General features: G+C 35.7%; 2 protein-coding genes across 5 annotated transcripts in view; one reads left to right on the top strand and one right to left on the bottom strand.

Moving 5' to 3' along the window:
* LOC126187067 (uncharacterized) overlaps positions 1 to 9,072 on the top strand; it is a 255,499-nt gene extending 246,427 nt beyond the window's left edge. For 2 of the 3 annotated variants that reach the window (XM_049928264.1, XM_049928266.1), the window contains 2 exons: positions 1,144 to 1,225; positions 6,419 to 9,072. In XM_049928264.1, the coding sequence (XP_049784221.1) occupies positions 1,144 to 1,225; positions 6,419 to 6,746 (410 nt within the window). In that variant the 3' untranslated portion in view covers positions 6,747 to 9,072. Of the gene's footprint in view, positions 1 to 1,143; positions 1,226 to 2,473; positions 2,663 to 6,418 lie in introns of all 3 variants that reach the window. The other variant, XM_049928265.1, reaches the window with a different exon arrangement.
* A 178-nt stretch (positions 9,073 to 9,250) lies between these two features.
* Positions 9,251 to 12,180, bottom strand: part of LOC126187041 (putative serine protease K12H4.7) — a 117,530-nt gene continuing 114,600 nt past the window's right edge. For both annotated transcript variants that reach the window (XM_049928262.1, XM_049928263.1), the window contains exon 9: positions 9,251 to 9,764. In XM_049928262.1, the coding sequence (XP_049784219.1) occupies positions 9,655 to 9,764 (110 nt within the window). In that variant the 3' untranslated portion in view covers positions 9,251 to 9,654. The remainder of the gene's footprint in view (positions 9,765 to 12,180) is intronic.

Here is a 12,180-nt window from a genome sequence, read left to right as displayed (position 1 = left end):
CAAGCTCTAAGGTATAAATTTTACTGGATAGTTTTTCATGTTTTCATCCATACTACCACCTCTCAAAATATGGAACACTTTTTATTTTATTTTATAATGCACTGTAATACTAGAATTGTCCCGTATCTTTGACTGCATGTAAATGCATGAACATTTGTTATCTGCAATTTTGTGGCATAAACATTTAAGAAATGACAGAATCCTTCATATTATTATTATTATTATTATTATTATTATTATTATTATTAATTACAATGTAAGTCTGAAAGGCTGCAACCATCAGCAAACTTTTGAAACTAAGATTATGTTAACCATGCACAAGGCAGCACTGTTTTTGCACATACTATGTGGACCTGAATAGTTTCAGAAATAATGCACTAAGCAAACCATATTTCAAATTTTGAAGTATTAATCCTTTGATCTGTTCAGTTCTCTTTCAACACTCTTTCATACTTTCATTTTATTTCTTATATTTTTCACTGTTCAAGCCCTCACTCTGTTACATGTATTTCACTTCTGAATTTTTGTGTGATTAGAGATCTGTAATTTGAATCTTAAATATTGAGCGCCAATGTTTTTTTATTACTTTGTTGTCCTGCATAACTTTCCTGGCTGTCAACAATTTATAACTCTTTACTTGATTCCCTATTCTTCTGGTTTCTCCTCAAAGTATGAAAGTAACAGATTCAGCACATAGTCCCCTTCCTCCCCATTTGTCTATTTGCTCTGTTCTTGACTCTTCTGATTCCATCAATTAGTAAGTATGCATAGACTAATTTTTTGATCGATTTTCTGTATGACATTACAAAAAAGAACCTTTACTTATTTGGGGCAACGAAGTGTACATTAACAGAGGAGTAACTACAGTTAATTATATCAGATACCTATACTGACATGTAAAACAACTACAAACAAATGTACTTGCTTGACTTGCCAAACAAACAATGTATTTTTTAGTTTAAAATACCTCCCTCCACCCCCACCCCCCTCTTACACACACACACACACACACACACACACACACACACACACACACACACGGAGGGAGACAGACGTACGGAGAGAGAGAGAGAGAGAGAGAGAGAGAGAGAGAGAGAGAGATTGTAGATAACACAAACTTTTAATTATGTTTTTATTTTACAGGTGCCATAATAGCCCTTGGTGTATTTGGTGGTTTTGTATTTTTAGCAGCAGTTGTTACTACCATAGTCATCCTTGTAAGAAGGTATGGTATTTTCTTTTGAATTACAGCTATTTTGTGTGCTTGAAAATCTTTCGTGTTTTCCATACCACATCCTAATTCTCCAACATAAATTTTTTCAGATTTTCTTCCATTTAAAATAAGTAATAATTGCATTACTCTAGCATTATATTCAACATTTCTTTAATCAAAATTAACTCTTTGTTGCTGTTGATATGGCTGTATTTATAAATTATCTTGGTTGGGGCTTTAGTATCTTAATGTCTTAAACTATGGACACATACTGTCTTACTTATTACTTATGTCCTCTCATGAATTATCTCCACTAAACTACAATCTAAGCATACTTTTTATCAAATCACTTCACTTTTAAATTTAACTTATGAGATTCTGCCATCTTCTGTAGTACTAATACATACCATTTTTCTTTACATTCTTTATAAACAAAATGATGATAAAGCTTGGCGCAGTAAATCACATCTTGTAAACTATAAGGGAATCTGACCACATAACCTTACATTAATTACTATTACTTCTACTTTCCAATGTATTTGACTGTCAATCAGTTGTAAGTGCTTTCTTCATTACAACTTGCTTTCATAAGCTTTTATTGGTTTGTTTTTGTGTTCTGTCTTTTGCATAATGCATATTGACACAAAAGAAACTGGGCACTTGGAATGGAAAGGACAAGTAGGTCAGCTTGCTTTTAACAAGATAATGTGAAATGATACATCTCAACACTAGGTTCGAGTCAGCAACAAAAATATTTTGTTTGCTTACTACATTATTTGCTTCACTTCTGGTCTCCCACATTCTTCTCTTGCTCCCCCTCTCAAAAATTCTAGTATTTTTCTATGTTCCCTATTTTACTCCATGCCCAGACAGAAATGTTATAGTTTCTGTACACTCTTTTGTCTATTGCATTGGTTTCACCGAAAGGAGTTATTTTCCTATTATAAGGGCAATAAAGGCACCCAGTTTCTATTTTGCCTATTTTCTTTGTTTTAATCAGTTTTGTTAAAACAGTGGCAGAATTTCTGTATCCATTTATGAACATTTTGTTTTCCGCACCTCATCATCATAGCCATAAGCATGATCATGACTACAATCCAATCCATCATTTCTTTTACTTCATTCTAATTTCAATTTCATTTTGTTAAATATTAAATATAAGAATATTAATTTTTCTAGGATTTTCAAAATCCAGTGTCTCCCTGCCTGTCTTATCACCATCACCTACCAACTAACCTTAGGCCCTTATTATTGTTCTAGTGGCAAGAAAAATACTCTCCCTCCTGCACGAACTATGCCGTCTAGATGGTACACACTCCTCGCTCTGCCTTTTCCCGATCAGCAGGTGGGACGACGTGAATTCTCTCGTGGCTATCGCAACCGTGCTGGCTATTTCTCAAACCCAATATAAGTGCAGCAGCTAGCAACTTCTTGTGCCTGTTAAGTGAGGTACAGTACAAGCACTTTTTTCAGCTATTCTGCCTGTCTGCACTTACCCTTTATATTGCACATTTCATGTGCCACTTTTCATTGGTGTAGGCCTTTTTATTGTGGCCGTATATACTAAAAAAGTTCGCTTTCCCCACTTTATTTTCGGAAACCCAAATGTTCAGATTCAAAAGTTAGTGCTTAGATTGCTTGGAATCACTTATTACTCACATATCACAAGGACAGCCATTGTGAGTGCCTGTCCTGGAATGACGGAAGTTATAGTTTGGTGCACTGTGCTGGGGTGGTCAGGGGGTGGGGTGGGGTGGGGGTGGGGGGGGGGAGGGAATATATAAGGGAGAAGCAGTGGGGTTACAAGGAGGACAGTGTAGAAATATCACAAAAGAATTCACAACTAGCAGTTGTTAAAGTTTGGATAAACTTGTAGTATGCTGCTGAAAGCATAGACAGATAATACTAAGGTCTGAACCCTTTTCTGTATGTAGCACAGTAAAAGAGTGTGTCTTCTCTTTTAAAAAAATGGTTTCTTGCTTCCAGAGACATTCTCAATCCACTTTTAATGAGTGGATAATATAAAACACCAACATACCTCGCTGAGGAATAAAAAAGGTTTATTTTCTTATGATTGGGGTGGGGGTGGAGAACATTTTTTTCCAATCTTGGATGAGCTATGAGGGTGCCAAGAATTTGGCAAGCTTAATTCTTTTTTTCCAATCTTGGATGAGCTATGAGGGTGCCAAGAATTTGGCAAGCTTAATTATTTTGCTTTTATGGATGCTTCACAATTGAACGCTTGTGTTTAATTATGGGACGACACTTTCTACTCTGTTTTCCTGAATGGAATTACAGAACATGTGGATTTCATCATAAAGATATTACCATTATTTTTTATATTATACTGTGAAAGTAAGACATTCCACAAATAAAATCAGTTGAAGTCCAATTTAATGAACAAAATTCCTGAGTTATTTTAGAAATTGTAGTGGCAGTAACACACAAAACAACACTCATTGAAAACTCTTTACTTATTAGCTTTGAAACTTATTAAGGAAAAGAGATTTCAAGTTACAGGGGAAAAATTAATTGGTCTATTTTCCCCTCAGTACCGCTTCTACCAGAAACCTCATATCTCATCTGAATTACTGCTGGTTTTATTTTCATGTTACAGAAGTACACTGTCTGCAAAACTATCACTGGCCTATTGCTCTAGTACGCTGGATGTAAGGAAACTTTTCCAGGACACCTTAAAAAAGTTGTGAATGTCTGCACTTAGCTGCATGTCAACTGTGGTTTTTTTTTTCTGGTCATGCCTTTCACACACACACTTCAGTCTTCTAAAATGAAAATAAAAATCAATGTCAAAACTACATATGAAGATAAAACATGGTATTCAATATAAAACATATTCCACTGCATGGATGTAGCTGTGTTGAATCCCATTTAATCTTCCTCTTCCTCTTCTTCTTCTTCTTCTTCTTCTTCTTCTTCTTCTTCCACTTTATAGAGTAGGCTTACGGCGTGTTCCATCTTTGCTGAAGCCATCTGTTCCTCCCACTTAGCTGTGTTTGTAATTATATTTTCTGACATGACACACAACAATAAATAAATAAGTAAAGGGCAACAGAGTTTCAACATCCCACTGACAGTGAGGTCCTTACACATGGGGTACATTCTTGGGTTGGCTAGGGCTGGAAAAGAGATTTGGAAGTGCCCTTCTGAAAGGACATAGCTTGGCATTTGCCTTAACCCTTTCGTGGTTGATGGGTCATATATGTCCCACTAACTTTGAGCGCCAGTTCGAGTGTCGGGATATATGTTACCCAGCTCTGCACGGTGCTGCTGTCTAGGGACGACTGTACTGAACCTGAGAAAAAATCGGGACTGCACTGCAAAGGCAGGAGTGCTAGTTCTGCAAGGTTCGCAGAAGAGCTTCTGTAAAGTTTGGAAGGTAGGAGATGAGATACTGGCAGAAGTAACGCTGTGGGCATTGGGCGTGAGTCGTGCTTGGGTAGCTCAGTTGGTAGAGCACTTGCCCGCGAAAGGCAAAGGTCTCGAGTTCCAGTCTTGGTCCGGCACACAGTTTTAATCTGCCAGGAAGTTTCATATCAGCACACACTCCGCTGCAGAGTGAAAAATCTCATTCTGAGAACAAAAGTTGTTTGCACTGCTTGTGGTGTACCACTTTGTGCCACACCATGTTTTTCCAAGTTTCATGGAATGTATAGTTTTGTAAGTGTTGGTCATGTATCATGAAAACTGAAATGTAATGAATATTTTTTACACTGGCTCTACACAAATAAAAAGATTACATGCATGTATAATTTGTAGTTATTTTATTCTCCACAAACTCCAGTTTATGGCTAAAAAAAATAAAATTACAAAATCAGTCAGTCAGCAGAAAAGGTATCTCGCGTTGGTTCATGGGACATATGTGTCCCACTTCATGGTGTGAAAAAATGGAGAACTTAAAAAATATTTTGGTGGTGAAAATATAATAATGGGACTGAAAAGAAAACGTTATCACCTTAATATTTTAAAAATCTGTAAAAAAATGGAATTTTATCCACGAAAGGGTTAAGCAATAAATGGAAATCATAGAAAACCTACATTTTCATGACTGGATGAGGACTTGAACCACACTTCCTCCAACTATGAGAATAGTATATATGAAGACAGTAACTGCTCTGAAAAGAACAGATACCATTGATGACCATGCAGCTTCTCTAGAATAAATGATAATTAATTGAAACCCTCAGCTGCTGACAGGTGTTGTTGATATACCTTGATGGGGACAGCTGAAAATGACTGGAACCCGTGATCTCCTGCTTACATGGCAGACGCTCTATCCATCTGAACCACCGAGAACACAGATGAATAAAGAGACTGCAGGGACTTATCCCTTGCACACTTCCCGTGAGACCCACATTCCCAACTGTCCACAATCTACATATGTAATGCACCTAATAGATATTTGCCCATCCACTCATTACTCACGCACACTAAGGTGACGATACCTGTAAGAGTTCGGGCAACCTGTGCGCATTTGCACAGACAAAGGTCAATGGCTGAGTAGCCTTTAACTATATATGAAGTTAGTAGTAACTGCTCTCGAAAGAACAGATGTGGGTCTCATGGGAAGCGTGCAAGGGATAAGTCCCTGCAGTCGTGCTATTCATCTGTGTCCTCGGTGGCTCAGACGGATAGAGCGTCTGCCATGTAAGCAAGAGATCCCGGGCTTGAGTCGTGGTCAGGGCACACATTTTTAGCTGTCCCCATTGAGGTATATCAACACCTGTTGGCAGCTGAGGGTTTCAATTAATTATAATTTATGAGTATAGCACCTTAACAAATGCCACACTTCCCCCAGTATGACATACCATGAACTGTTGCAAATCTCTGCTGGTCAACAAGTCCTCTGCATAATGAGTGCTTAAAAATAACCACTTATATTTAAAGTAGACAAAAAGCTACTTTGGCCACAGTAATACAAGATATAAGTATCAACTGCTCTAACTGTTGTGTCTATAAATACTAAAACAAATTTTGGGCCCAATCAGACATTGAAATTTATTTCATCTTCAATCAGGTGGTGTGTAATTAGAACACTACCTACTCGTAAGCTTTCCAAATAACACTAGTTGTGACTTTCATGCACTTAAGATTTGTAAAATATGAATTTTTGACGTAATTTTTTTAAAAATATCTCCATTACCAATAATATATGAGATACTTATCTGTGACTATTTATTTACACAGGAGCCACAGTACTAAACATTATCGACATAGAGCCTCACCTGATTGCAACACAGTAGCATCATTTGACTCGTCAGGCTCAGAGAGTCGTGGTGGGCTCAATCGTTACTATCGCCAAGCGTGGGAAAATCTGCATCAAACAGCAGCTGGGCACGATCCACTGAGGCGCAAAGAAACATTGGACGAGCCAACTGGTTACCGGGAAGGTCTACGTGATGGCAGTGAACTAGTTGTAACTGATGTGGCTCCAAAACCTTCAGCCGTAGCTGCTGCAGCTGCTGAGAAGAGACGACATCACCACCATCACCACCACCACAGGCCACGGTACTGAGCCTATCATCCTGGCACAGGGAGCCTCTTCAGTGGAGCTCCTAGCTGCCATGCTCAATCAGTATATTTTGCAATAGAAGATTTACCATTTTCTTCTGTTACAAATGTGTGGATGCACTGATATAAGCATCTGTAAACATTTCTGCTGAACTGGAGGAGAATCATCTTCATATCAGCTACTTGCTCTTATGTCCCAGTCACATAACTGACTACAGCAGTAGCTGAAGTGACAACGTTCCAAGTAAATACATCCACTGGAGTGGTTTCCACCTTTTGATCTACATGTATTTACTGTTACGCAGTAATATTTTTCAAACAGGTAGTTTTATGTCTGAGAAAGCTTAATGCACAAATCAAGAGAAAATTAATTTATTTGGAGTGTTTGGTAAAGTCCTCTCTTCTACACAACTGCTTTATTATAATAAACTGATTTATGTATTATAAACAAAGTTAAGTCAAACTTAACAATATTGAGTCTCACGTGCTAGCTGGTGAAACTGTACAGTATTATCGAGATCACTGAATACCTTTAGATGTCTATTATATCTGTGTGAAGATGCACAAGTGAAAAAGTGAATATAAACGTAGTATATAAACAGAGGACTCCTGACTTAAAGTTTACCAGACCTAGGTAGAAAGAAATGTATTTTATTTTTGTTGATTAATCCAAATGTTATTTACTTCTGAATAGACTGTGTTACCTTGTATAGTACTGCTTTATAATTCATCTGTAAAATGTGATATGTTCACGAACACATGTCAGCTGTGTTTTGTTCTTGATCACACAAATCCTACACCAAGGCAGAAACTATGTAACAATATGAAGCCTTGAGCTTTCTCCTCTAAGTGAATATGTTTTTTGTCTTTGCCATTTCTGCATGCAAAATGAATTTGTACCCAAAACTTTATTTATGTGCCAGAGCTAACAGCATATAAAATGTAACATTACTTTTACCAACAGAAATAATTTTGACAATTACGATGAACTCTTCTTGTGTCAGTATAGTCTTCTTATGAAACTGAGTTAATTTATAGAATATACCTGGAAATGTGTGTACATTGTGCTCCTTATAATTTTGGGAACACAAGTAGCAGTACTGATAACACACCATATTTCCTTTCAGACTGCATTTAACGCACTGTGTGCAGAAAACTCACTTTTGGTAACATTAAGTTAGTACCACAAACACATTTTGTATTATTCTTAAAATACTATTATGGATCACAGTGCTATCTTAATTAGCATCTCCCCCCTTGTGAAACCACTTTCTACTGTCATTTAAGCATCACACAGACAATGCAGAATTAAGTACACTTCACAATAGGAAAGAATACGACACAGTATTATTGTTAAATGTAACTCAGATGCTATTACTGTTAGCTATGACAATGTGCCATCCAAAATCTGTGTGCATATTAACCAAAAGTAAACTCAACTGGATATCAATTTCCTATAGTACAATGATACAAAACTTTTTCTATTAATGATTCCCTTGGCCTTTCCTTGTAATGTTTACAACTAGTTCATAACTAAAAATTAAGGAATGGCCGACGAGACTCATAACTGTTTCCCATGAGTTGTTTTTATGGATGCAGCTTTATGGCTAATATGGTTTGTAGAGAAGCTGGTATGAGACTACTATTAAAAGATTGACCACTTGTGATTTATCAATGCCTGTTACAAGATCCATACTATAAATATACTGTATCAAGTGTTTATATGCTGAAATATATTACCAGGTCTTTATAAGATGATCCAGTGCAATTCATGTAGTTCATTCCATTTTGTGTAACTTTATGGTTTCAATCAATACATTACTGATGTAGCTTCAAATGAGGACTGGTTTCATAAACTGTTGAAATATGAGCACAAAATATACTAGTACATACCATTTGTTCATCTACGATCTTTTCTTATGTGCTGTGAACCAAATATTTTTAATGATCTCTGAAAATCTGGTTTCCACAAACTTTTTTACCGTAATTATTCTATGGTCAAAACTTAAGTCTTCCTTTTTAAGCACCAACAAACAAAATGAACACAAAGCATCATTTTAAAGATTTTTTTTTACTTTATTGTACAGTATTCAATTGTTTCTTGTACATTATAATCCACTGGTATGATACAGACCATAAAGCATTACTAAGTGAAAATAGTTCTTTCAAAAATACTTAATCCTGTTGGTAGTTGTATTTATCATCTTAACTGTCAAAACTTTATTATAAATTATTTGTATCTCTCATGAATTCAAATAGAATTATGTATAAAATAGTCAAATATTAAAATAAATGAGTACTTATTAGAAGCACAAGTGTATGCCAACACCCCCCCCCCCCCCCCCCCCCCCCACACACACACACACCGCACACCCACACAGGGAGGGGGGGGGGAGAGAGAGAGAGAGAGAGAGAGAGAGAGAGAGAGAGAGAGACCTGGGGAGGTGGGGGCAGGGAACAATAAAACTTAAATAATTATAGTTTTTCTTATTACTTTAATATGAATCCATATACATACGTAAATCACTGTCACAACCCGCATCTGGTAGTTTAACACCAATTTTTTTTTTTCAGTGATTCATAGTATATTATTTCATTCTTTCCATTAATGGAAACTGAGGAAATTATCTTTGGCTTAAAAGAACATGCAGATTATTTATTGACTTCAAATATCAAAATATCACAGCTGTGTCTTTGCAGACAAGTAACAGAGAGCATGCAGGCAATGGACAATGAATTTCATGCACCAAGAATCTGTGCAGTCTAATTCTCCAGAAAAAAAAGTTTGCCAAAATAATTACAAAAGCTTTTTCATCCATAGTCTAAGCATTCACTTTTACTGCAGATGCTCCACAAGAATTATGTACAACCAGAAGCCATTTACCAAATGTTCTTCGACCAGTTACTCAATCCTACTGCAGCAGCCACTTGCCTATGAGATTTCCAACCTTCTTCCTTGCTGCTATAAGCTGCGGAGGATCATTTGGGGCACTGGGGTACATATTTGCACAATGTGCAGTTCCTGCAATGACATTTTGCACATGAGAATGACAGCAAAATCTATTAAAGTAAATCTAGAGAGACTGCTTATGTGGTAGGTAGATAAACAAGCAATTTCTACACTTTGAAGTAATATGCAATATTATGTGCATACTGCACAAATAAGGCTGGCACAGTTTGAAGTTTTCAAAAATTGTTCATTCCTTCTTTTAAGAAATAAGAGGAAAAAGGAAAAGAAAGGATCTAGACGGTTGGAGACATAGCAAAAATGAGAATTAGCTCTAGTCTATGATTAACAAGTGCCCTAACTGGACTAGCATTTTCTTCACTGTCTCCTCAGTCTTTGGACATTTTTCCCCTAACCTTCTCCTCCTCAATTTCTTGACACAGAATCTCCAATAACACTCAAAATGAATATTTGACCTTCCTTAAAGATCAGACGATAATTTTAGCAGTGAAAGTCTCATCTGGTTACTCACTTTAGAAAACGCTATGAAAATTACATCTTTTTTGAAGTTTATTTAATATATTACTGGAGAAAAATTAAAAATGATCCTTGTTAAAATTAATTTGATCACCCCAAAAAACTAGAAGCAGATATAAACTTTAAATAATGACTTAAGTTTAGATATGTTTTTTCATGGCAATATCATGTGTATATAACGGAAGCAATAAGTAGGAACCTGAAAAATTTAGATGTGCAAATTCTGCCTCAAAATGTAAAAAGTGAATTTATGCAATAAATGTTGTACCACAGCAAACTGTGTCCAGCTGAAATATTGTGCCACAGATAGTTTGAAACAACTTTATTTTCTGCATACAGGTATCGAAACAGTAACCAATTTTCAGTTACTAGTGTTGCACAACACTTACCAAAGCACAATTTGGAAAGAAAATCTGTTAAGAATGTGTGCCCAAAATAAAGAGTGCACACAACATACTAGTGTGGTTGGTAATTGCACACTTGTCCCACATCAAAAAATGGGCAGTTGAATGGTCTACATAAGATACATGGCACATATGTCAACGTAGGGCTTAACATTTTACAAGGAGATGTCTGCAGTGGTGGGATTGACTTTTTAAAAACCATCTATACAATTATATTGGTTAAGATCTCAGGCATTACACACTGCGCCAATTCACCCTAGTGGGCCCTCGTTTCCGAGTAACTGATGAAAAAAAAAATCATAATTTTGTGTGGCACTCAATAGCATTAAAAATTTGTGCTACATAATGCGGCTGTGTGGTGTAATGCTCAATATAATAGCTTCACATGCAGTAAGTTTTTTTTAAAATCTTACTGAAGTTACTTTGATCATCATTTTTATTCAGGTAACTGATTTAAATGTAATTTTTATTTCCATTTTTTTGTCACATAATTTTAATCATAGTATCAACATCTTCATTTTCTCTCATTTCTCTTCCTACTGTTGTTCTTCCACTCTAAATCTTTGTTCTTGTGCTTTTAATTAACTTTATGTATTCATTTTGATTAAATTTCTTTTATCACCCTGTTTTTTATCTCTACATACTGCATTTATTATCTCTACTTCTTATTTTGCTTGAATTTCATTTTACTTATAAACCCTTCTTTTACTTAAATCTTCATCTGCATTATTCTGTCCATAATGCAACAGGTATTTAGGCTATGTTTGTACGATGATTAATGTGCAAAATTGGATATCTGGTAATGAAAAATACATTTTTTACACTATCACACAGTCAAAATAAATAGATTATTTCATCTGTTGTTTTTTAGTCGATAAATCAGAATTTTCAAATAACTGAATATTATAATGGATAAATATGATTAAATTCATATTCACAAAAATTTCGATCGGAAAAAGAATGATGTAAAGAAAAAGATAACAAATGAAAAAGTTGATAAGGTGAATAAAATGATGTCAGAAAGGAGTAGAAATAAAAAAATACATTTAAACCAAATAATAGAACAAAAATAATCATTAAAGTTATTTTGATAAAGATTTAAAAATAATCAAATTAACTGCTCCTGACTAGGTTCAAAGCCATAACCACAACCTCCTGTGTGTGAAACTATTATCCTATCCGCTACACGACACAACCAATCAATGTAATCCAACTTTTTTTTAACATTATTGAGCCTGATGCAAAATTATAATATATTTTTTCGTCAGTTACTTGCAAATGAGGGCCCACCAGGGTAATGGGTTGCAGGGTGGGATATCTGGGATCTGAACACACATCTCCATAAATTTGGTTTCAAAAATCAATCTCATTGATTGGGACCTCTCCTTGTTATAACAGAGAAATGCGTACATTTGTCTGCTAGTTAAAGTTTGTACTATGAGAAATTGTGGACACTAAAATGCGTCAGTTTTAGGTGCAAGTTGTTTTGAACTACGGGTGCATAAGATACCTGTATGAGTCGGGCCTCAACAACCGTATTTACAAAGGTG

Source organism: Schistocerca cancellata, chromosome 1 (assembly GCF_023864275.1).
Source record: "Schistocerca cancellata isolate TAMUIC-IGC-003103 chromosome 1, iqSchCanc2.1, whole genome shotgun sequence".
NCBI lineage: Eukaryota > Metazoa > Arthropoda > Insecta > Orthoptera > Acrididae > Schistocerca > Schistocerca cancellata.
Note: the sequence above shows the minus strand (reverse complement) of the source record. Positions and strands in the feature narration are given on the sequence as shown.